The sequence below is a fragment of the Myxine glutinosa genome, chromosome 6 (genome assembly GCF_964187855.1).
Source record: "Myxine glutinosa chromosome 6, kmMyxGlut1.1, whole genome shotgun sequence".
In the NCBI taxonomy this organism is placed as follows: Eukaryota; Metazoa; Chordata; class Myxini; order Myxiniformes; family Myxinidae; genus Myxine; species Myxine glutinosa.
Genome location: NC_136266.1, coordinates 105,913,745 through 105,940,801, shown reverse-complemented (window position 1 = coordinate 105,940,801; position 27,057 = coordinate 105,913,745). Strand labels below are relative to the sequence as shown.

General features: G+C 45.8%; 1 protein-coding gene across 2 annotated transcripts in view; it reads right to left on the bottom strand.

The window, feature by feature from the left end:
• Window positions 1–26,760, bottom strand: part of LOC137430148 (folylpolyglutamate synthase, mitochondrial-like) — a 62,933-nt gene extending 36,173 nt beyond the window's left edge. For both annotated transcript variants that reach the window (XM_078780331.1, XM_078780332.1), the window contains exons 1-9: window positions 26,647–26,760; window positions 25,645–25,768; window positions 24,357–24,479; window positions 24,174–24,227; window positions 22,772–22,836; window positions 22,295–22,400; window positions 13,529–13,600; window positions 465–526; window positions 255–357 (exon numbers count right to left, since the gene is read on the bottom strand). In XM_078780331.1, the coding sequence (XP_078636457.1) occupies window positions 255–357; window positions 465–526; window positions 13,529–13,600; window positions 22,295–22,400; window positions 22,772–22,836; window positions 24,174–24,227; window positions 24,357–24,479; window positions 25,645–25,659 (600 nt within the window). In that variant the 5' untranslated portion in view covers window positions 25,660–25,768; window positions 26,647–26,760. The remainder of the gene's footprint in view (window positions 1–254; window positions 358–464; window positions 527–13,528; window positions 13,601–22,294; window positions 22,401–22,771; window positions 22,837–24,173; window positions 24,228–24,356; window positions 24,480–25,644; window positions 25,769–26,646) is intronic.
• Between the last annotated feature and the right edge of the window lie 297 nt (window positions 26,761–27,057).

Genomic DNA, 27,057 nt, shown 5'->3' with positions numbered 1-27,057 from the left:
TGGGTTTCAAAACAGTAAATGAGAAGCATATGCACTGATGGTACGATACTGAAGGAAAAACACAAACACGAGATCATCAGTTTAACCAGAGTGGATTACCAATCACATAGAAGGACTATTCACATGATAAAGGCCTCAAAAGGACTTGCAAAGGGAAGATTTACAGTAACAGGGTAGAGAAAAGATGTGCAATAAATAATAAAATAAAACAAATGTTAAAAGAATAATTTTATGTGATGTTGACATGAGCATACCTTAAATATTCCAGCTTTCTGCCAGGCAATTTCAGGAAGTGTAGAACCGAGCATGGCTGTGTGATCCATCCCAAGAGATGCCACTCCACACACGAGTGGTTTCCTGCAATGATGATAAAAAAGCACCGGAAATGAAGCCACAGCCACTGGCCATCCAAAAGTAATTGGATATTTAACAACTTGGAATTGCTCCATAGTGATAAGATCAACCTGACCACGTTGGTACAATCGTATGCTCCTCCGATGCCAACCTCCATTATAGCCACGTCCACCTGGATAGGGAGCACAGCAAATTTTCCCCAATAATGGAAACATGGCAGAGATCATGGTAAATCATCAGTCTACATTCAATCCCCGATATCAGCAGTAGGATCAAAGTAGAGTTCCCCCAAACCGACAGACGGTGATGTCCCCACCCTCTTACCATGACAAGTCGGTGGTGCCCCCACCACCTACACAATACCAAAACCAAACAGGGATGACCTCCCCAACTTCTTTGGGTTTATCTCAGCTGCCAAGAGTGACCCATCATCTTCTTCAGAAAGGTCCGCTGAAGAGACTGAACCTCACCATGTGTACAGAAGGCAGATCCATTTGGAACCTGGGACTGACTCTTACGCGATCTTGGCGGGGAAAGGAAAGGCGAAACCATCAAATCCCCTTCACGTTATATTTGTGTCAAACCTCTCCATGTCAGTACCCTCCCCGACATCTCCAACAAGCCTGCTTTCTTCCAAGCACAGCCCTTCTCCAGCATCCCTCCACTGCATGTCCCCCTTTCTGCATTCCCCCTCTCCAATGTTCCCACTTATCCACCTTCTCCAATGTTCCCACTCATCCACCCTCTCCAATGTTCCCACTTATCCATCCTCTCCAATGTTCCCACTCATCCACCCTCTCCAATGTTCCCACTTATCCACCCTCTCCAATGTTCCCACTCATCCATCCTCTCCAATGTTCCCACTCATCCATCCTCTCCAATGTTCCCACTCATCCATCCTCTCCAATGTTCCCACTCATCCATCCTCTCCAATGTTCCCACTCATCCACCCTCTCCAATGTTCCCACTCATCCACCCTCTCCAATGTTCCCACTCACCCCGCTCTCTCCAATGTTCCCACTCACCCCACTCTCTCCAATGTTCCCACTCACCCCACTCTCTCCAATGTTCCCACTCACCCCACTCTCTCCAATGTTCCCACTCACCCCACTCTCTCCAATGTTCCCACTCACCCCACTCTCTCCAATGTTCCCACTCACCCCACTCTCTCCAATGTTCCCACTCACCCCACTCTCTCCAATGTTCCCACTCAACCCACTCTCTCCAATGTTCCCACTCACCCCACTCTCTCCAATGTTCCCACTCACCCCACCCTCTCCAAGGTTCCCCCCCTCGCCCCACCCTCTCCAAGATTCCCCCCCTCGCCCCACCCTCTCCAAGGTCCCCACCCTCACCCCACCCTCTCCAAGGTTCCCCCCCTCGCCCCACCCTCTCCAAGGCCCCCCCCCCCTCGCCCCACCCTCTCCAAGGTTCCCCCCTCGCCTTACCTACCTCTCTCCCAATGGCAAATCTTCCTTTCTGGATGTGGTGATGACCCACTTCCCCACCCATGTATCTTGCTTGTCCTCTGCCCCAATTGGCTCATTTGATCATGTGCTTGTGAAGGTCAACATCTCTCTGGCCATTCTCAGAGAACAGCTCCTGCCCCAGCGCCAGCAAATCTGGCAACTGAAGAGCTGGCAGTTCACTCGAGCAAACTGGCAGGGACTGCCATCATACTCCAGGACTGGTCTCCTATATCTACTGCCCCCGATATTAATTCAACCTGGGAATTCTAGCACAGAAACCTGCTCTCTCATGCACAGATTCCTCCCATCTTGTCTTCAGTTAGTTTACCCATCCTCTCACTCCTGGTACATTGAATGCTGTGGTGAGGCAGTTGCTTTAAAACAACTTGCATTCTCCTCCTGGAAGGAAAATCTGACCGAAGGCAATCTCAGATCATTCCACAAAGCTCTCAACAAATGTGCCTACACTCAGGAGAGCCAGAAAACAACATCTGTCCAACCTCAAGAATGAGCTTTCAAACTCCGCTCGTTAGAAAGCTGAATGGCTCAATTATACGTTTGCTTCCGTATCTTGTGTCCAAACTCCTCACTCTCGGTATTCTCGGTATCTATCTCGGATACTCTCGGTCTTCCGTATCAAACTGCTCCTAGATTCTGCCTTTTGCACCTGAGAAAGTGGAGAATGTTCTTTCAATCCTCGACTCTCACTCAGCTATTGAACCAGACGGCATCAGCTCACGTGTCTTAAAATCCTGCTCTGTTGCGCTTTCCCATCCTCTTTCTGACCTTTTCACCCTGTCAATGTGAATGCTTGGAAATCCACCAACATCACGACACAGCAACCATCACAGCAACCTTCAAAAAGGAGCAAAAACTGATCTCTTCAACTACAGACTAATCAGCTTACTTCCAATCATCAAAAAGGTCATGGAATCAATCATCGCAGTCGATAGAAAATCCTTGTGGTCCACCGGTATTTCATGGCACTCCTCAGGAGGAAGTGCTGGATCACTCACAGTGCATTGTGTGCACGAGCTGGATACGGCCACTGGTATTATATGGGTGAGCGAGTTAAAATTTGTCTGTTACTTGTCGGTATTTGGAGGGCTTTTAAAGGGAAAAAATTATTTGAAGAGTCTTGGCAGGTATGATCACTACTGGTCATTCACGTAGATAGAATGATCAATTTCTGATCATTATAATCAGTGATACGCAGATTGAGAATTAGTGATTGGATAACTATTGACCAATCATGAATACTGAAACAAAGAGAAATAAAGGTTGTGTACATGGGTTGTTGTCAACATGGTTCGGTGACATCCAAGTTACCGTCTAGTTTTTCCACAAGACTTGTTACTCCCGCTAGGGAGTAATGCATTCGATCGTGTCCGTGTGTGAGTGTGTGTTCGTATGTTCGTGAACAAGATATCTGAAAAAGTTCTGAACGGATTTGGATGAAAGTTGGTGGGATGATTGCCCTTGGGATAAGGAAGAATTGATTCGTTTTTGGTGAAGCTCAGGATATTATTCCGGATCCAGGAATTTTTTGAAGGATTTATTACCATTGGAAGATAGGGCTCATTTTATTATTAATATTGTTGCGGATCTCGGATTACGGCGTTCCCCTTACCGAGGGGGGTTTAATCCCCTCGTCTATTAAGCTGGCTGTCCGAGTCCTAGAAGATATCGCGCTCCTTTTCGGGGTTGAGATTGACCAGGGTGACTGGTCAATGGGTTCCCAGATACCTTCGCCAACCTCGCCGCAAAGCAGGGCGCTACTTCTGCCCGAGCCACGGACAAGATGGAATGTTGCCGAGCGGTTTAGCAATCCGAAGCTCGAGCCGTCAGCGGCAGTCTAAACCCGATTATAGCGGTTCCTATATCGTGCCACCGATATTCAATTGGGGACAGGACGCAAGCGATCGGATGAGGAACCAAAGTAAAGCAAGAACAAATATAATTTATTAATTATGTACAAGAAACCCGAAGAGGAAATGAAAGAAGGGTATAGAAGAAGAAGCAGTGACACAGGGCAGCCTTAAACAGTCTTATATTATCACACGCTCAGGACAGTACAAACACACTTCCACGAATGGGGTGGTGGTGGTGGGAAGGAAGAGAAGGGTCCAAGCAGATGGTTCCAGGCTCCGGGTCCGCCGCTAAGAATGGCAGGCAGCTTCGCGTGTCGTTGGCGCACGACCGGACCTTACATATGCGAGGGGCGGGGATGCTGCGTGCGTATAGCATGCCGAACGCTCTCAAACCAAACGGCAGTTCGTATCAACGATGGTTCCAAGCGATCCTCTGCGCAGTGTTCTTATCATCCGCCGTCTCTGCGCTGTTCTCTCAATCGCAACGGTTCCCTGCGCAGTTCTTCATCAATGGCCTCCCCTTGCGCATCTCCCGAGAGGGCTTGGCGCCTGCGCTTTTATAACCTGCTTAGAAATCAAGCCGTGCTTCATCGAGCCACGCCTATTAACGAGCTCACCTCAGCCCTGGTTGGCTGGTGGGGCTTACCGGCCACGCCCTGGTGGTGAGTTGACGTGGCCACACCTCGTTCTTGCCGCCCCGCCCCCTTCTTCTCCAAGCCTGACCTTGTGTTCAATGGCGGCTTGAGCCAGGCAGCGAACACTACTGGCAAGCCAAGGAACACAATTTGGAGGAAGGCTACGCCGCAATATGAATTGACAAGGGGACCTATTCTTATTTAATTAATACAACGCAGATTCAACTATTGGGAACAGATCCTTACCTGAAACACATACTAACGAAATAACTAAAGAAGAAGCCTATGGTATGCTACGTGTTGCTCGTGGCCTAACTAGGGTGCGACCTTTGACCTTTACACCAAAAATGGGAGTATTTACAGGGGATTATTTATAAGGGAATATTCCAAATATTTACAAAGTGGAGGGTTCTAAAAACCACAACACTGCACCCTCATTACCTCCAGGGCCGTCCCGGCCCGACAGAACTTTAACTTCGTGTGACTCAGGTGTGGTAACCCTCGACTATTAACTTCACCCTAAGTGCGACATTTTTAAAACAACTAAGTATGTCCCACCTGCTGCGTTGCATTCTATGTAACAGATTCACGCCCACAGGATAACCGAATCACGGAATTGTCTTCAAAACTAAACATTGACGGTGGGGAGCATTATTTACAAAGACACTATTTGGTATTTACAAACGCGAACCCAGGACCTGTCTTTTGGGAAACAAAAGAAGATGTTTTGAAAAGAGGAAAGGCATGCACTGCACTGCACCGATACCACCAGCACCAATAAGCACCAAAAAACAAAAAGCACCAAAAGCACCAACATGCACAAAAAGCACCATCTGGTGCACAGTCATCACATTTCAAGAATAATGATGCCTTGCGACGTCTTATCTGGTGGGCCGATGGTTCTGGACGACTTCTTTGCTTGCGGCCTAGTTGGTACTAAAAGGAAGGCACAAACCATGTCCATTTCTTTAATTATGGCCAGCAGGGGCCAACGAAGGTGGTACACCTGCATGGCTTAGGTGCCACCTTTACCGTGGTCCGCAAGCAAGATCTCATGGCCACAATGGCCGGTCCCCAGCAGAGGTGCCAGGCCCCAAATTGTGGGGTCCATGAATGTGGTGCTCGGCCACGGACCTGTGGTCCATACAGTGTGGTGCTCGGCCACAACAACGTGCGGTCCATAAGTGTGGTACCGGTCCAGGCAGGCAGCAGCGACGGTTCGGGCACACAACTACGATGCCTGCACACTTTCCCCTCAGTACCCAAAGACCACGGTCCATGAGTGGGGAAGGGAGACAAAGCAGGGTTAGCGGGGTGCAAGGGCGCAAGAGTACACGTTAACACAAGGTAATGCAGAGGTGAGGTGCGCAGGAGAACAAGCCGAGAAAGCCCGTCCCTACCGTACGTCCTCCCCCCCCCCCCCCCCCCCTGTCACCTAATCTACCCTTGCCCTTACCCCGTATTTATACAATTTACAAATTCGTCGCTACGTCTTGTCTTCCCCATATCTCCCCTCTATACCAAATTCGTCATCAATCCCAATTTCTCATTAATCCCTCTATTCCGAATTTACCATCAATCCCTCATAAGGAGGAAGAGATGGAACAATGAGCACAATGTCACCCCCACGTCATGATGCGTCTTACATACCAGACATTTGCAAAAAACGGTGGTGTGGAGTCCTGTCACCTTGGTGAGTGGATGCAGATGGTGCGAAGAGACTTTCAATCCTAACTATACTCTAAATGACATTAACACTCTTTACACTACCCGGGGTCTTTCCCTGCCAAACCATTGGCCATTTTACACTATGTGGTTCTAAAAACCGAACTCCCATTGACCAAACTGTGGTGCTCACCAATTTGGGGTCTCACTCCTCCGATTCTTCACCCTGTGCCCTCACACAATTTCCGGGCTGGGTCGTGTGGCGCTCCCAGCAGGTCCGCTCACCTGCACACCTCCGCCACTGCAGTTGTCTCCCGAGCTTACCTGCTCCTTACCCTAACCTACCTGGGGAAGGCCCTCTGGCGCTCTCACCCCCTACCGCCCTCTCTGGCATCAGGCTACCCGGGTCCATCCTCCGGATCCTCGGGCCCCATTGAACAACTGCTGGCTCCCAGAGCCTACCTGCGGCCTCACCTGGCCGACAGACTAACAGTGGCGGAGTGCCCATTTAATCACACTCACTAACAGGCCACACGCCCAGCCAATTTACTCACACTAATGCACCCCTCAAGCAGTACTCTGCTACTCTCGCACCACAGATGCCAATATCCAACCACAATTTACCTACTCCCGCTACCTAACTTTTAAACTACCCTGCCTGGGTACTCGTGGAGGGGTCCATCCTTCCCCGTCCACTCCTTTCGCACCAACCACTCCACTCCACGTATTCCACACTACTCACTCCACACACCTTTTGTCTCGCACCCCATTTATTTCCACTCACCAAATGTCTTGCACACCATTTTGTGCTCACACACCTTCTTCTTTTTTGTTTCGCACACCTTTTGTGCTCACACACCTTTTCCCTCCATTCACTAACCCGTGCAATCCCGATTGTGATGGGTGTCCGCTCTCACAAATTTTCACTCCCCTAATTGTGATGGGTGTCCGCTATCACAAATTTTCACTCTCCCGATTGTGATGGGTGTCCGCTATCACAAATTCTCACTCCCCCAATTGTGATGGGTGTCCGCTATCACAAATTTTCACTCTCCCGATTGTGATGGGTGTCCACTCTCACAAATTTTCACTCTCCCGATTGTGATGGGTGTCCACTCTCACAAATTTTCACTCTCCCGATTGTGATGGGTGTCCGCTCTCACAAATTTTCACTCTCCCGATTGTGATTGGTGTCCGCTCACAGATTTTCACTCCATCCATTCCACTCCATCCATTTTCAATCCATTCCATACTCCATTTATTCCAGACCATTCATTCCATGCAACCATTCTCACTTGCCACCTGTATTCCACTTGCACACCTGGTGCCCACACACCTGGTGGCACTTGCACACCTGGTGGCACTTGCACCCTCCTTCCCTCCAGGACCATTCACTCAATACAATACACTCACCTCAATGCACAATCACACCTTTCACAATACTCTGCTCAATCACTTCCTACACACACACACACTGCATCATCTGGCTACCTGGTTTCCCTCTAACTTAGTGCTTCCCGTCTTCCCTTATACTATTGCACATCCTACGTCGTTATCATCCAAACTAATCTACCTACGTCCCCTACTACAGGTATGATGTCGCTACTTAAATCTACAGTTACCTATGGTCATTTCTAAACCCTAACATTATCCAAGCCCTCCCTGGCTAGGTTTTCACCGCCATAACCCCATAAACTATAGCTCCTTTGCCCCCGACGTGACGCAAATGATAAAACTACCATTCGCCATCACTAACACTACTATCATCAATCGTCCACTACTCTGAGCCTCTCGGTACGTCAATGCATTTTCAAAGCTCGGCTTTGCAAAGCCGAGCAATGAATACGGGTGGTTTGGTCTACTGTAGGTTGGGTCCGTCCGGCACTCGATTCAGGGGAGGAGGTTTCGTCCGGCCAAGGCTCAAGGCACCATCCCTACGCAAGGCCTTGCGCTGCCAAGCGCGATGGCCCAGCTTTGCCCAGGTGGAGCACCGCCACCACAAGGGGGCGCCGCTCCGACCCCTCCTCCTTCCTCTCGAACCGGGCCGCCCGCTTTGCCTGGCAAAGCGCGGACTCGACCGTGCAGGGCAGGGCCCGGCCCGAATCGTGCACGACGCTCCGAACAGGAGCGACGCGACACCAACCCCCGCCGGCTCCCGCAGCACACACCGCCCGGCACGGACCGAGGGCTTGCGTCGGCTAAACGTCAGTCTGAACGCTGTCCCGGTTAATGTCGATGCTCCCTTCGCATGCTCACACCACGCGTTCCTTTTTACATTCTCATTCGCACACCAAGTCATCCTCACGCACTCCGCACATTCCATCACCGCACTCTCTCCTCATGCACACTCTCCCGGTAGGTACTCCGTACCACTCACGGGTGTGTACTCCCGCATACACCCACTCACGCGCTCCACCACCAACTCAGGTGTGCCTTCTCGCACACATGCCACCACCAACGCACACTCCGTCGCACTCGGTTTCGCACATACCCTCCGACGTGCGTTCGCTCTCACACCCGGTATCACTCCCATACTCTGTCACACACTCACTCTTCGACGCACACTTTTTCCTCACACGCACGCCATTTTCTCTCACACCACTCACAAGGGACCCTCCACAAACGCCCGGTGCCGTCTCGATCCCAAGCGCGCGAAAAACCCTCTCGCGCCAAACATTCTCCTGCAAAATCTCCCCGCACAATATACAGCCCGACTCACCTGGGCGCTTCTTCCTCCTCGCTCCAACACCACCTGCAAATCTTTATAAGGATTAAGCATGGCGTCATGATGCGAGCACGGACTTTGCACATATTCCATCTCTTCACCCCGCGAGTGCTTTTCTACGTCTGCGGTCTCTCCAATTTCCATTTCCACTATTGGTTCGGTTTCTTTGCCAATTTGAATTAATTCTTTTCCTTTATTTTCTTTTCCCTCGACGACCGCTGGCTCTAATAAAATTTTATCTTCTACCTCGGCGGTCGCCGGCTTCCCCATACCCCGGGTCGCGATCTCTATCCCGGTCCACCCGGCTGTGCCTTGCTCCAACTCACTTCTCCCGCGCTCCTCACACCGCGCTACCTCGTCACGTACCCCCACAACCATTCCGCCCGATCTGCAATCAATGCTCTTCCCACATTCTTTTATCTGGCCACCTATTTCGTTTCTAACCCCTTCAAGTAGATTTCCAATCTCCGTTTGTATGACTGCCTGCAGCTGCGCCATGAGGACTTGCATATCTATCCCTCCCGCTTGTGCAGAGGGCGCGGCCCTCGTCGCCATGTGCGAGGCGCCGCCATTTTGTGTGGCCGTGACCATGTGTGAGGCACCGCCATCTTGTGTGCCTGCAACCCACCTCTACCGCACCTTCCTCGACCTCCTCTTCTATTTCTCCCACCTCTTCCCTGGGGTTCTGGGTCGATTCAACCTCTGCCTCTTCTATCTCCCCCACCGGCATCCGACCACCTTGACCATCCATGGCACGATATAAATTTGGTTGTTAAATACTAAATTTCGGCCGCCCGTAATTTTGACCAAATTTTTAAGATGGATTAAAAAATTTGGTTTGGGTCCAATCCCACTCCCCGACACCAATTGTTGCGGATCTCGGATTACGGCGCTCCCCTTACTGAGGGGGGTTTAATCCCCTCATCTATTAAGCTGGCCGTCTGAGTCCTAGAAGATATCGCGCTCCTTTTCGGGGTTGAGATTGACCAGGGTGACTGGTCAATCGGTTTCCAGATACCTTCGCCAACCTCGCCGCAAAGCAGGGCGCTCCTTCTGCCCGAGCCACGGACAAGATGGAATGTTGCCGAGCGGTTTAGCAATCCGAAGCTCGAGCCGTTAGCGGCAGTCTAAACCCGATTATAGCGGTTCCTATATCGTGCCACCGATATTCAATTGGGGACAGGACGCAAGCGATCGGATGAGAGGAACCAAAGTAAAGCAAGAACAAATATAATTTATTAATTATGTACAAGAAACCCGAAATGGAAATGAAAGAAGGGAATATACAAGAAGAAGAAGAAGAAGAAGCAGTGACACAGGGCAGCCTTAAACAGTCTTATATTATCACACGCCCAGGACAGTACAAACACACTTACACGAATGGGGTGGTGGTGGTGGGAAGGAAGAGAAGGGTCCAAGCAGATGGTTCCAGGCTCCGGGTCCGCCGCGAAGAATGGCAGGCAGCTTCGCGTGTCGTTGGCGCACGACCGGACCTTACATATGCGAGGGGCGGGGATGCTGCGTGAGTATAGCGTGCCGAACGCTCTCAAACCAAACGGCAGTTCGTATCACCGATGGTTCCAAGCGATCCTCTGCGCAGTGTTCTTATCATCCGCCGTCTCTGCGCTGTTCTCTCAATCGCAACGGTCCCCTGCGCAGTTCTTCATCAATGGCCTCCCCTCGCGCATCTCCCTAGAGGGCTTGGCGCTTGCGCTTTTATAACCTGCTTAGAAATCAAGCTGCGCTTCATCGAGCCACGCCTATTAACGAGCTCACCTCAGCCCTGGTTGGCTGGTGGGGCTTACCGGCCATGCCCTGGTGGTGAGTTGACGTGGCCACACCTCGTTCATGCCGCCCCGCCCCCTTCTTCTCCAAGCCTGACCTCGTGTTCAATGGCGGCTTGAGCCAGGCAGCGAACGCTACTGGCAAGCCAAGGAACACAATTTGGAGGAAGGCTACGCCGCAATATGAATTGACAAGGGGACCTACTCTTATTTAATTAATACAACGCAGATTCAACTATTGGGAACAGATCCGTACCTGAAACACATACTAACGAAATAACTAAAGAAGAAGCCTATGGTGTGCTACGTGTTGCTCATGGCCTAACTAGGGTGCGACCTTTGACCTTTACACCAAAAATGGGAGTATTTACAGGGATTATTTATAAGGGAATATTACAAATATTTACAAAGTGGAGGGTTCTAAAAACCACAACAATATTATCTTCTTCTATATATTCTTCTATATATTCTATATATGTATTCTTCTATATCTATATATATATATATACAAACTTGGCATTTAATATGGAATATTTTTTTTTTCTTGACTTGGGTTTACTTTCTGAACTCGGTATATCAATCTGGTGAGTTTATTTGATGCTTCGGTGATTTCTTTGGTAAAAGAACCATGTCACTGATTGTCTGTCGCAGCAAGAAGTCAATAACAGGATTATATCACAGGTGGCATGACAAAATGTACGGACAGGTACATGTGACGATTGGCTTCACAATCGGGTATATAAGGGTTGTTGCGTTCTGTATTAGTGGAAAACAACTGCTGCACGTCTACAAAAGTTATTGCCGCTTCCCCTGGAGATGGTCCGTCAACTCGACAATGCTGTTTGTCATTTAGTGGTGGCTTTACGAAATTCCGGCATGAAACAGCGTGCTATTGCTCGGCAGTATGGCATCACTCAAGGTCAGGTGTCAAATATTCTGAAACGAAATGCTCGGAGGGGTGTCCCTACTCCAATACCGAGGCCAGGACGTCCCCGCAGAACAACAAGGAGGGATGACCGCCAGCTGCACCGGTTAGTCTGCAATGGCCGTACCAAGTCAGCTAATCGGCTTAGGGCTGAGTGGCAGCAACTGACAAACTGACAAATGTGCCTGTATCCAGAAGGCTAGTCAACCAACGACTGGTTTGAGCAGGCTATCGTGCCAGGCGTCCCCTGAGAAAGCCACGTCTGACCAGACAACACCGCCAGCGCCGATTGCAGTGGGCCAGAGAGCACCGTCAATGGCAGCCAGGACACTGGAATCGCGTGATCTTCAGTGACGAGTCTAGATTTCTGGTCTATCATCAAGATGGCCGCGTCCGAGTGCGCAGACAAGTGCATGAAGCCTACAACGAAGATTGTATAGTACCAAGAGTCCAAGCTGGAGGTGGTGGGGTGACCGTTTGGGCTGCTTTTCATACAGGGGGCAAAACTGACCTGGTTGTTCTGATTGGAAACCTGAACCAGTTCAAGCACAGGGCCATTCTGGAAGAAACATTGCTTCCATTTGTTCGTGCAGCCTTTCGAGGAAACTTTGTCTTCCAAGATGACAATGCACGGCCTCATCATGCTCGCATGATCCAACACTTTCTTGCTGACCGTGGTGTAGAGCATATGGAGTGGCCTGCCATGTCCCCGGATATGAATCCGAGAGAGAACGTGTGGGCAGAATTAACGCGTCAAATCGACAACTTGAACCAGCAGCCTGCCTCTGTGCGTGAATTGCAGCAGGCTATTGTAACTGCATGGCAAGCGATTCCTGTCCAAACCTTGGCAAATCTCGTGAACAGCATGCCTCAACGTGTACGTGCTCTCCTGAATGCTCGTGGGGGTTACACGAAGTACTGAACTGTAATTTTACTGTCCGTAATCCCAGTCGTGATTTAACTTTTGTTTTTGTTAAAAAAAAATTTGGCTAATGTGCAAAATAAAGAGATACTTCTGGAAAACGCACATAAGTTTAACACAGTAATGTCCGTGAATTGAGTTCGATATCAGTTTACATCACTTTCAAGGATCAATTTATTTGCTTCGAAATGTCAAATGTGGTTTTTGTTTCTTTTAAAGGTCACATTAACAAAATCTAGAATAATTTCAACATAATTCCAATTAACTTTTGGTTCTAAGTCATCTTGAAAAGTAAGTTCACCCCCACAAAAAAAATATTCCATATTAAATGCCAAATCTGTATAAAAGACAAGTTGTTGTTTGTTTGTTTGTCTGCGCATTCTCTGACAGTTAGGGCCTACTTTATTTTTCATTGATTGTTTTGGGGAGAGGGGATGTTAAACAAAACGTACGATTCCAACTTGACCCACGGCGGGAGTATGTGCTCTACTGAATGGCCTTCTAGTTTAACATTTAATATTTGCCAAAAAAAGGAAAAGGAAAAGTAACAGAGCAATGCCCAGGAAAGAATCGTGACAATTTGCCGATAAACTAGATAGATAGGTTATTGGTTGAATTTACTCATCATGAAGTATGAAACGACAATCTTACAATAAGTGAAATTGAACATGAGAAAGAGGAAAAAGGGGTAGCACGTGGCCGATTCGACCATGTGAAATTTGTCAATTTACTGACATCCAAACGCAACAACCTTCAGTGATGTAATTTATTTTACTTTCAGGGTGAAAGAGGTTTTTGGGGCTCAGATTTTATGAGTAAAACTGTGGATTGTGAGGAGGAAGTTCAATGTCCCATTTAAGTGAAATAAATTCGATAATCACGACCTACGATTTACAATCGATCCATTAAATGTTCGATTGTCTCAACAATTTTGATCTATTAACACCTTCAAAATCAACATCTATATAATCTATATATACTCACGATATAATCAAAATCAACATGTGACCTGCTGTAGTCAATCGAAAAACGAAATCACAAATGTTGTCACATGATCAAAGTTGCCTTTACATAAAAAATAAAGAGTAAAACAATGGTATTACCAAATAAGTGCCAATAGACAAGTCTAAAATAGGAGAGAACACAATTATTTTCATATTTTTGTGCAAAATACATACCTTCTCCTCCAAGAAAATATAAAATGCCATGAGGGTGAGGAAGTGGAAGTAGCCGACGTGACGATCATGTGCCTGGAAAAGAAAACAAGCTTACAGGATGTGGCAACACCATCCTCCCAAAAATCAACTCGATATAATCAAACCTTGTCGTTACGTGTCCACGAGTGGTGTGACCGACATCATTTGGTTCTTAATGTCAACAAGCGTTACGCCTAGGTCCCCCGTCGGTGAAGTGATGTGAGTTGACAAAGTGGAAGACGCAGAAAACATGCTTTGATATGATATTTCGCTCACAAGGTTCAGACATACATGGAGGCGGCCATCTTGGATTTTGACGTGGCGACCCAATTTTCAATAGCGTTCTTCCTTATGACGAGACACACCCACACACCAAATTAGAAGTTGGTACTTCGCTTATTTTTCAAGATATTCATCTCACAAGGTTCAGACATACATGGCGGCGGCCATCTTGGATTTTGACGTGGCGACCCAATTTTAAACGGCGTCGTTCCTTGTGCCTAGATACACCCACACACCAGATTAGAAGTTGGTACTTCGCTTATTTTTCGCGATATTTCGCTCACAATGTTCAGACATATATATGGTGGCGGCCATCTTGGATTTTGACGTGGCGACCCAATTTTCAACAGCGTTCTTCCTTATGCCGAGATACACGCACACACCAAATTAGAAGTTGGTACTTCGCTTATTTTTCAAGATATTCATCTCATAATGTTCAGACATACATGGCATCAGACATACATGGCGGCGGCCATCTTGGATTTTGACGTGGGTTGCACCCACACACCAAATTTGAATGCGGTCCTTCGCTTATGCATGCACACACGCCCGCACGCAAACACGCACGCACGGACGGACGGACGGATGGATGGACGGACACGGACGGAGGGGAAAGCCATAGTCCCCCTTTCGCTACGCTGTGCGACGGGGGACAACAAAGGGCCCAAAAAAATACTTTATAGTTAGACAAAATCCCTCTCACCCTTAAACCTTACTGGATAAATCAAGAGAGGATAACAGTACCAACAAGCGTTACGCCGAGGTCCCCCGTCGGTGAAGTGATGTGAGTTGACAAAGTGGAAGACGCAGAAAACATGCTATGATATGATATTTCGCTCACAAGGTTCAGACATGCATGGAGGCGGCCATCTTGGATTTTGATGTGGCGACCCAATTTTCAATAGCGTTCTTCCTTGTGCCAAGACACAGCGAAACACCAGATTAGAAGTTGGTACTTTGCTTATTTTCCAAGATATTTCACTCACAAGGTTCAGACATATATATGGTGGCGGCCATCTTGGATTTTGACGTGGCGACCCAATTTGCAATAGCGGTCTTCCTTATGCCGAGATACACCCACACACCAAATTAGAAGTTGGTACTTCGCTTATTTTTCAAGATATTCATCTCACAAGGTTCAGACATACATGGCGGCGGCCATCTTGGAATTTGACGTGGCGACCCAATTTTAAACAGCCTTCTTGCTTGTGCCTAGATCCACCCACACACCAGATTAGAAGTTGGTACTTCGCTTATTTTTCAAGATATTTCGCTCACAAGGTTCAGACATATATATGGTGGCGGCAATCTTGGATTTTGATGTGGCGACCCAATTTCCAATGGCGTTCTTCCTTATGCCGAGATACACCCACACACCAGATTAGAAGTTGGTACTTCGCTTATTTTTCAAGATATTCATCTCACAAGGTTCAGACATACATGGCATCAGACATACATGGCGGCGGCCATCTTGGATTTTGACTTGGGTTGCACCCACACAACAAATTCGAATGCGGTCCTTCGCTTATGCACGCATGCACGCACGCACACACGTACGCAAGCACGCCCGCACACACGGACGGACGGACGGACACACGGACGGAGGGGAAAACCATAGTCCCCCTTTCGCTCCGCTGTGCGACGGGGGACAATAAGGCAAAGGAGATTATTTGTTTTTGCCGCTTGGCAGGAAAGCATGATCCATGATCATACTATAGAACAAGTTTCTGAATACAAGAATTTGAGCATAGTACTCGATGCCAAATTGAAAGGGGAAAGGGGTTCTAAAGTGCTGGATGTGAAAGCAAACCAAATAATGAACTAAGGAAATTAAAAGAATTTCATGTTGACAATGGTATACCAGTTCTTTTCTTTTTTAATCGGTCTCTGATCGAAAATATTCTCACTTTGTTTGATTTGTACTTTGGTAATTTGCCAAAAGAAAATGTAAAGAAACTGAAAAAACCCAGGAAGATTGAAAAATGAGCAATTCTGACAAACATCCCCTCAATTTGTACTTTGTATGAGAAAAATGTTGTACTGAAAATTCACAAGATGACGCAAGAGCCATCACATCCACTCCGTAATTATCTCCGCCACCAAGGGTGGATGGAGACCGTTATGTTGTCAGTCCTGTCTGTGAACAGGATATCTCAAAAGGTTGTGGACCGATACAGACGAAATTTGGTCCACATGTTGGGTGTGTGATAACTATAAGGAATAAAAGATTAAATTTTGGTGAAGTTCCGGATCCGATAAAAAATTTTAAGTGATTCTTCGCCATTGAGATATGGCCAAAAACAATATATAGCAAAATACCTCAAAGCTATGGACTGATTCGGACAAAAATTGGTGGACAGTTTGGGTGTCTAAAAAGGACAAATTGATTCGATTTTGGTGAAGATCCGGATACAATATATATTTTTAATTTCTACCTCTGCCACGGATGGTTGACAGATGCGCTTTCACTCTATCTGTCTAACTGTCTGAGTAGGATATCTCAAAAAGTTATGGATGGATTCAGACGAAACTCAATGGACAGGATGGGTGTGACAAGTATGACTTGATTCGATTTTGGCGAAGATCCAGATTTTTTTTTTAAAGTGATTCTTCACCATTGAGAGGACCAAAAACAATATATAGCACGATATCTCAAAAAGTTGTGGACAAATTATGACAAAACTTGGTGGATGAATTGGGCAGGTGGCATAAACAAGCCGATTATATTTTGGTTCAGGTCCGGATACAGATCCGGCCTATCAGTGGGATCCAAAACGTAAACTGTTCAGCCTGGTGGAGGTATATGCTCCACTGAGTGCGTTGTAGTTGTTTTAGTATTGTGGCGGACACGAAAGCCCACTGGCGTGGTGACATCATTCCGCGCACCAAGTGGGCGGCGGCCACGTCCGAGGGGTAGGCGTGGCCTCAGGATATACACCGGGCGCGCAGCCCGGAGCGCGCCAGTGCTACAGTGACCTCTTTGGAATAAAGAACTATAAACTCACCGCGTTGTCCGCTTCCTCCTTGGTAGCAAGTCACGCGCGTAGTACCGCGTGCTTCAGTATCAATCATTCAGAAATTCACACATTCATGCTCCACTTCCACCACCTCTCCCACCCACACCCACCCCAATGCTGTCGTTTCAGATGCAATCCAGATGTTCAATGATAATGCAAGAAGGGTTTGATAGAATGTGTACTCCTGTAGATATGTAACTTGGGTTGTGATCCCTTTCCATCATAATTCCTAATATTCATTGTTATTCAATAGCCAGTGGATGTCAAGGTTGTGCATTTTAAAACATGGACAATCAATTATCTTGAGTATTTCTTGAATATCTACAGGATGCATTCTGAGTGTCAATTTTGTGTAAAATGCCTCTTTAAGTCTGAGATTTACATAAACCGCAAAACGTTTCACCCACGAAACGCTTCCATTATTGATGCAAGCACTGGCATGGCAAAGATCATGCACCACACAAAAATTACTGGTTTGTTTGTCCCAACTGAATCCCAGATGTGAGGAACCCAAGTTAAATATACCCATATACTATTTGAATGTGGCTTTTGTCTCAAATGATGTAAAAGTATAGTGATGTCTCGTATTCTGTTTCTTCTGCACGTGATTTCGATACAAGCTCAGTCACGAGCCCTATTTTGTTGACGGGGCCTGAGGCTCGTTGAAGAGCAGTCACACACAAATCCCACCCACACTTGCAGACAACACAGGACTGGACTGGAGATACACGGCCTTGCTGGATTAAACGTCCTGATGCACTCTGGGCTTTTGGGTCCCCGGAGTCTTATGGGTCCTCAGGGACTTTTTGGTCCTTTGGATCCTCGGGTACTTTTGGGTCTACTGGGTCATTTGGGTCCTCGGAGACTTTTGGGGGTCTTAAAAAGTTTTCAAAGGTCGAAGGGGTCTCAGCAGTCTAAATAGTTAAAAGGTACATTTCCATAGTACATAATAAGTAATTAATTAATAGACTGCATGATTAATAGACAAAAAAAAAAAAAACGTACACACACGTACACACACACGTACACACACACACACAAGATTTGTAGGAATGTGCTCAATGTGAAAACGTCCAATCATCGGCGTGACATTTTCTACATTTCGAGAAATTTTCTGCTCCACTTTCGTAGAGATTAACATGTTACAGCATGAAATGTCCGAACAAAGTACCGAGACTTCAAGAGCAGAGCACTTCACTACGAAAATTATTGGAGTTTATCACAAATAATATACAAAGCCAAAAAATAACCCCCCCCCCCCCCCTTCCCCCCAGGTTATTGCGGCAATCATGACAGATGGGCCTGTTGCACATGAAAGCTTTGAATGAATGTGTCGCAATAACAATGTGTGAGACAGCACAGGGCTGTGTAACCTGAGACAGTACCCACAGGTGGGTGAGTTTGCTTTCTTGAGGGTTTTACTGCACTATTGTTGGTGGTATAAATCAAACTTTATTTGGTAGAGATCTACAAAACAAGAAGTGATGCAAAGCTAAGTTTTTCCCTTTGACGATTTTTAATTTTTTTTTTTTTTTTTTTTTTTTTTTTTTTTTTTAAGTTCAAGGTTGATTTATTTATCAAGTATTCATAGGTGACAACATACCATAACATTTGAAGGTGATTATTGTATGCATGCCTGAAACAAATAAATAAGGTTGTGTTCCAAGCGTGTGGAGCACGTCGGTGCTGGGGGTGCTCAGCTGTGCAGCTGATGCAGTGCCCCTGTGGGTTAGAGCAGGTAGTCGTAATTTGCTCAGGGTGCCGGCGATAACACACCTACTGTTTGGGAAGGAAGTGGAATCTTTAACGTCCACCGACTAATGCCAGCAGACAGGACACTCAGCTTAACGCCCACTTTGTGATGCAACGCCCTACCTGCTAAACACCATTCAGGCAGTTTATAGTCAGGTCGGGAATCAAACCCAGACCTGACGGTCGGACATCCTGTCAGACAATAAATAAGCAAGGCTACTTAAATATTGGTATCTTCTCTCTGAAAGTACACCTCATTGAAGAAATTTGATAAGCATCCCATCAAAGTTTCCATCATGAGTAAAGCAGTTTATTAATGCATCAAGTTCGTTGTCCAAGGCAGCATGGGATCCTTCCCCCATCAAATAGGCTCCCAAGATACTCTGATCGTATTCGCCCCAATCCTAAATGGCATGCCAACAACTAACTGCGGGTCACCAAGACGTTATAGGCCTATAGTAGAGGAAATGAGCCTGAAAAATTCATTTTGAAAATCATTTCATGTTAAAGGCCGGCATCCACTGGAAGCAGGTAGGGAATGGGGTGGTGCATTGGAAAAGGGTGGATGCCAGCTGGGATTGCCACGAAAAGGGTCATTTTAACCCCTTTTTTTGCTAAATCAGTATTTCCGAAGTGTTGAAAAAGAGAAGAGATGTTTGTAACAATATCCCATTTATTTGCCCAGCCATTTTACTCTACATGGGGTTTTTATACATCATTTTGTTGCTGATGATATTGCCTACAAAATGCATCTCAGTATTTTAAAAATATATATATAATTTAGGGGTTACCATGGTTACAGTGGGGGTCAAAGGTCAACCTATGGCAAAAATATATAATTTCCTCACACTTTCTAATAGATAGGCAAAATGCCATATAAAACTAAATTTACTGGTTCTAATTGCTTTTATGTATCAATCCTCACATAGAAGAGCAGTTTTTAGTGAGGGAAGATTGATGTAATACCCCTCTGTGGGCAATTAGTGAAGGGTGAAAATTAACCTTTTCTTCAAAAATACATAGAAATTGTGAAAAAAAAACCTCTGTTTTGTATTTACCGGTACATGGAATTGTTAAGTGTGATGTTATAGCATACAGTATGCATTGGAAAATGTCTCAAAACCACCATGGTCAAGATTCCTAGTATTGTTTGAGACTTTATTCTGTTTGCCAACAACCTACGGATAACATAGTTTGAACCGGGGCTCCGACTACCTACACATCTTCATCATCATCCTGTGAATTGGTGCATGGTCCCCTACAAGTGCAAGCTCTAATGCAGGTCTTTTGTCCTGCATGGAAACAGCCGCATCTTTTTCCACAACCAGATGTGCAAAAGCAGCTCACAAGCTCCTTGCAAGCTTTTGGAAGAGGGCTCAGGGTCATCAAATTGGGAACGAGGTTTCCACTACTATCATTCTTCCATCCACTGGTTGTTGGATCAGGCAGATCTTGCACTGGGCTTAGTGACTCCTTCCAGACAAGGCATTGGTAGTTTGCTCGACGAATATGCATGTCCAGTGCATCCTTGGAGCGGGGAAGAGCATCAAGCGAACGCTTTCCTTGAAGGAACATTTCTTGGCGAACTTGATCAATTGCCGTAAGAGGGGTGGTTTTTAGGTACAGTTTGCACACAAACTTCTCAGCGTCTTGGATCAATTGGTCACTGACGTTTTTAGACCCCATCTTCTGGAGGCATGCTGACTCTTCAGTGAACACTTTCAACGCAGTCTTCTTCCCTATACCCGGCGGCGAACTGGCTGACTGTGTCACAACCTGTTAGTGCATGGAATGCAATAATTGTCTGAATTTGGTCTTCTGGTAGTGAGATCTGATGGATGGGGATGAAGGGACGTTTGGATTTCAATCCTGAACTGAACCACACCTCTGGAGATAGGTGATCTCGCAGGCCCAGTGCCACAACCAGGACATCTGTGTCTCGGCATTGGAGGACATCTCTGGGAGCCCTGTGGTGTCGCATCCCTGGCATGCAGGATGATCCTGGTGTCCGCCTCTTCATGGTTTGCGTTCATGGAGTTGGTGCTCCTGCCGGTAGAAATCCAGACCCTCATCAAATCCTCAAACCCGCCGGCAACAACCAATTCATATGTTGGCTGTAGCTCCTTCTCCGCCATCTCTATGAGAGATCCGGAAATAAATGCTGCCAAGTCAGCCTTGTTGGCAGAGAGGCTGAGGAATGAGTTGAAGTTGGAGGGGAGCTTCACGTCCTTTGAACTGATGACACGTCTGATTGGGCGGGTTTTGTCGGCTCTTTTTTCCCTTGTGCCAGACTTTATGGAGACCTCCTGATACCGATCGAACACAACATCAACCCTGGAGTACATGGGACCAAAGCGGTTTTAGACACTGGTACAGAATACATTGCTCAGATCTCCAAAAGTCTCTGATTTCTCAGGCTTGCCAATTGCTTGTATCAGTACAGGGCCGTCAATGATCAAGCAGGTTTTTGCTGCACTCTTGGGAAGGTTTTTTGACACTTCTATGTCCTTGGTCAGTATTTCCTGAAGCTGGGACTTGTCGGTAGAATGGAGTTTCCCACTGGTGTCTGCTAGTGCACGTGGGACTGATGAAAGCTCATGCCTCAGGATGTTATTCAGGTCTACATCTCTCCCTCCCTGTGCTGCCACAAACAGTCTTTGGATTAGATTCCTGTCAGCTTTGATCTCTTTCTGTTTGCCAGCTCCACTTGGTTGAATGCTTACTTTGTATATCCTGCTTATTGATGGTGTTTTGTTCCTAGATAATGTAGCATGAAAGTCTGTTGACTTCTCAATAAGGCGAGTGGAGACAAATGTTTCAACTAGGGATGCTCCTGTTTCACCAGCCTTGAGGACTTCTTCTTTGATGGAGTCTCAAACAATACTAGGAATCTTGACCATGGTGGTTTGGAGGCATTTTCTAATGCATACTGTATGCTATAACATCACACTTAACAATTCCATGTACCGGTAAATACAAAACAGAGGTTTTTTTTTCACAATTTCTATGTATTTTTGAAGAAAAGGTTAATTTTCACCCTTCACTAATTGCCCACAGAGGGGTATTACATCAATCTTCCCTCACTAAAAACTGCTCTTCTATGTGAGGATTGATGAATAAAAGCAATTAGAACCAGTAAATTTAGTTTTATATGGCATTTTGCCTATCTATTAGAAAGTGTGACAAAATTATATATTTTTGCCATAGATTGACCTTTGAACCCCCACTGTAACCATGGTAACCCCTAAATTATATATATATTTTAAAAATACTGAGATGCATTTTGTAGGCAATATCATCAGCAACAAAATGATGTATAAAAACCCCATGTAGAGTAAAATGTCTGGGCAAATAAATGGGATATTGTTACAAACATCTCTTCTCTTTTTCAACACTTCGGAAATACTGATTTAGCAAAAAAAGGGGTTAAAATGACCCTTTTCGGGACAATCTCAGCTGGCATCCACCCTTTCCCAATGCACCACCCCATTCCCTAACTCTTCCCACTAGATGCCTGTCTCGAACATGAAATGATTTTGAAATCAATTTCTTAGCCACTTTTTCACTTTCGTTTCCTCTACTACGAGAATATTTGCATGCTATGTCATGGGACCAAAGAGAGAATGACAAGTCAACACCAGTGGGGTTCACCACGCACACGCATATACAGCACGAGGATACACACACACCTCAGTACCTGAAGCAGGTCTCGTGTGTGATGGAAATACTGCACGAAGCGTTGTCGCGTCAATGGGTCCCCATCAAGCCTGATCCGCTCGGTGACGGAGATGAGATGAGGGGAGCTGGACACAAGATGGAGACACATTTTTGCTGATGCTACCGAGTTGTGATGTGCTGGCACAATCAATGCCGTTACCTTCCCACCACCTTTAAGTCCTGGATTGAGGCCAACATTTAAAGTCAATAATTCGTCGTCAATGAGAGGAGTTTGGTCGACGTAACATTGGCAAAATTCGTCAGGGTCTGTCAGTCAGGAAAAAGAAAAAAATGAAAATGTTGGGGAGGTTGAGAGTTTATTTTCTATTTCTTTTTTCCAAACTAGCTTCAGTTGGGAGGCTGAAGGGGGAAAAAAGTAAAGATTGTGGAGACTCGAGGAAGCAGCTGGTTAGCAACAGCTCAACAATATGTGAAATGCACATCTGGCAATACCGACCTATACAAGCCGGTACGAAAACCATGATGACGAAGCATCGACTCCACAAATGCACAGGTGGAACCCTACAAGGACAAAGAGAGCAATATTAATGAGGGTTTATTGACAGACAGCAACTTCCGTTTGGCCAAAACCAAGTTCACTTGCAGCCAGCGGCGGCCTTCATCAACTTTGGAATTGCAGAAAATACAAGGAAAACTCGATACAGGAGAAAACCATTTGGCCCATACATTGGAGGACATACATCCAGCTTTCCAAAAGTAAAAAGGTAAAGATCGACTGCAGGTCACTCTCATCTACAATTAACCTCAGGCAAGCATTTGTCTTTGGTACTGTCCCTCAATGCCACACTATAGCATAGGATGTTTAACACCTACTAACTAAATGAACATAGGACAGGAAGCTTTGAAGTTACTATCCAACAAAACCAAAGAACATCGAGATGTGGTGCCCTCCCAGGATACAGCATCAGAATGGTAGTTTACACTTGAGGAGAAGTGAATTCTTGCAGAACGTTTTCTGTAAGACCAACTTGGCTGCACCTGGATGGGTTTGAGGGCTGAGGAGTAGCGGCTGAAACCCGAAACCAATTCAGGTTCCTCCTGAGTCCTGATGACTCCATCTTTGCTTGTTCGGGTGGCATGGACAGTTTTAAGGATAAATGGAGCAAGTGCATTGAAGTCCAGGGACAGGGACACTATTTTGAAAAATAAATACATGTTGGAATGTATTGAACAATTGCACTTCATTCCGAGCGTATTTGTAACCCTCCTCCCCCTTCACCCCATTTTGTGCACAACATATGGGTGTTAATGTCAAGATCCAGCATTGAGGATTTACATTCCAAACTTGTCTCTGGAGAATTACCAGGTTACTCTCGAACTGTTGATGAAACCCAGCCAGATTGGTAATGAAATTCGGGGGAGGAGCTACCTGCCCGCTCCACCTGGTCAGGTCGAGACGGCCAGTGTGGCCTACACAAGATGCCAGTCAGCACTTTGTGGGTGACTCTCAGGTCTTAATGTCCACAGGGTAACTTGGGGTGGGCATTGAAGTGATATCAAGGAAAATACAATGCTGCCGACATAGCACCCACCCATCCCCCAAACTGAGAAAATATAGTTAAATGTAACATGTGCAATAATGTTAAGGTAACGTATCGAAAAAAAAACCCAAGGTAATGTTCTGTAAATCCATTTTGACAAATGCTCAAATCTACAAACTCATCGGCTTTAGAAGACTATATTACAGACAATTTAAAATATGAAGTACACAAAGTTGGGAATCCATTCAATAAAATGACAAACAAAACATAATGTAAACGTTAAAAAAACAAAGTGGTTACAATAAATAAAAAGAGAACGTATCGTCATAGACAAGAGAGGAAATTGAAGAAACTCACTTTGCCTTTTGTTCCACTCACGTGAATAACATTGAGTGTGTCCAAGTCCGAAACCTGCGTACAGATTCCCAATCATACCCCTCCTCGACCTCATCCCGTCCATTATTAAACCATGCGTCGTTGCATTGCTAAACTCCATATTATGGTTTGCACTTACTTTCTAGCCCCCATGCTGCTACTCACCTTGATTCCAAGCTTTTCCAAATCCGTGCCCATTTGACGAACCTTCTCCGGTGCATGCCGCGAACATGGTTCGCCACCTTTGCCCCCTGGTGTTTGCATCATGTTCAGCAACTTCACCGCCTCCTGTCCAATGCCGCTCATTAGTTATCGTGCTTTATTAAATAAGGCAATTGCATGTATGTATGTATGTATGTATGTATGTATGTATGTATGCATGCATGTATGTACATCTGAAAATCATAGGAAAAAAAAACAGGTCTGGCCCGATCTCAACCAAATTTTGCATACATGTTGGTAGAATTAGTACCCAGCGTCAGGTCATGGACACAAAAAATCCCCACGCCCCTCACAGGAGCTGACAATTTGCTCATGTTCCCGAAAGGAGTGCGCGTTTCTAGCAACACAAGTAAAGCAGACAAGTCATCATGCCATTCACTTACCCACTAAGCCTGGTGTTGGCTTAACGGTTAATGCAGCCAGCATGATATCTTATGGTCCTGAGCTCAAGTCCCTGTCATGCCGCTGAATTAAGACCACGTGGGTTGACTCAGCCTGTCATCCTTCCGCGGTCAGCAAAACGAGTACCAGCTTACTGGTTAAATAGAGAAATTGCATCAGTGGCAACCGTGCCCCCAGAAAATGATGCAACCAGCAGCCACAGGCTGCACACAAGTCCACCACCACTTACCCACTCAATTTAGAATCCTGCTCACCATGCTTTAGTCATCCAATGAGTCACTCCAAATAATAATTTGCGCCGGGAGAATTTTATTTATTTATTCTAAACTAGTTCATCAATTGTTGTGCACTTAATTTTTAAACCTTATTTGTTTCCTATCTATTAACAAGTTTTTCTTTTACCTCAGGAGTGTCGGTACTGTACCCAATTTACGAGTCAATGACATTGCTGAAGATAAAGCTCTTGGAGAACAGGATGTAGAAGGTGATACAAAGGGAAGATAAGCGTTTCTTTAGGCATGGTCAAGGGTCGTGGAAGAGCGAGGACAAAAAAAACAGATCGGAACACAACATTATTGTATTTACAGAAAAAGAAAAAAACAATTATTTCCTGAAATTGGAACATGACAAGGTGAACCGGTGAGCAGCACAAGTTGATATGCAGGTAATCTCTGTGCCAAAGCAGCAGTGTCTTCATTTTATACTCCTGGATGCAAGGTGCTGGTATCAATAAGAGTTATTGGCCTAAATAGCTCAAAAGATGATAACATTTTAGAAGTCAAACAATCTGTAGTAGGAAAGTGATAACGCGCAGTGTGAAGTGGATAACCTCGTAGTCCATCATGGATCGTGTGCTCGAGGCCAGAGATACCCTTAGGAGACACAAACTACCCCCAAACACGAGGTAGGGATCCACCTCCTTGGGAAGTCAGATGAGCTGCAGCCGTGGAGAGCTGTTGATGAGAATCAAAAAAAATCAGGATTAAAAAAAGACAAAAAGTTGGACAATCCAGCCGGAATAAGAAGCGTGCTGGTTAGGGTGACAACAAGGGTAAGGTTTACAAAGAAGGTAACTGTTTGCTTATGCCTTAAGTGAGTATTTTACGCGCGGCAAAATACTGTTACAGCGACGGGTTTCGGGGTTTGCTACGTTCCACTGGATCAGGCATTATGTGGCGGAGGTACGCACTGTACCGAGTATATGTGTTTATGAGTATTTGTGTATATGTGTGTGTGTACGTGTGTGTGTATGTGTGTATATATATATATATATATATATATATATATATATATATATATATGTGTGTATATATATATATATATATATATATATATATATATATATATATATATATGTGTGTGTGTGTGTGTGTGAGTATGTGTTCATATATGTGTGTGTGTGTGTGTGTGTGTGTGAGTATGTGTTCATATATGTGTGTGTGTGTGTGTATGTGTATGTGTGTGCATGTGTGTGTGTGTGTGTGTGTGTGTGTGTGTGTGTGTTGTGTATGTGTGTATATATATATATAAATATATACCTCCGCCACATATATATATATATGTGTGTGTGTGTGTGTGTATACATGTGTGTGTGTGTATACATATGTGTGTGTGTGTGTGTGTGTGTGTGTGTGTGTGTGTGTGTGTGTAAACATGTGTGTGTGTATGTATGTATATATATATATATATATGTGTGTGTGTGAGTACGTGTTTATATATGTGTGTACATGTGTGTGTGTGTGTGTGTGTGTGTGTGTGTGTGTGTGTGTGTGTGTGTGTATATATATATATATGTGTGTGTGTGTGTGTGTGTGTGTGTTGGGAATCGAACCTGGATCCACAACTTGAGTTCAAGGAGTAACAAGCAGTTTATTGAACGACCACACAGCTGTGGACAGGCTTTGGTACATACAGCTACAAGAACAGCATGCGTCCCAAAACCTCTAAAGGAACTCACAAAGGGTGTGTCTTTATATAGGCAGGATAATAGAAAAAGTCTCCGCTGAAGAGGTGAATAGACAAAGGACAAAAGTGGGCTTCAACAGCCTCCCACCGTGATCCTATCCTGGGGCAGTGCTGAATGTGAGGGAATAATGTGGGAGCAAGCCCTTGTCATTCTCAAACCCTTATCATTCAGAGGAGATGTTACCCAGGCCTCTCCGAGGGAAGGAATGTGGGTTGAGCCGTTTCTCAACAGTCATTATCCAGTCCTCTCCAAGGGAAGGAATGTGGTTTGAGCCGT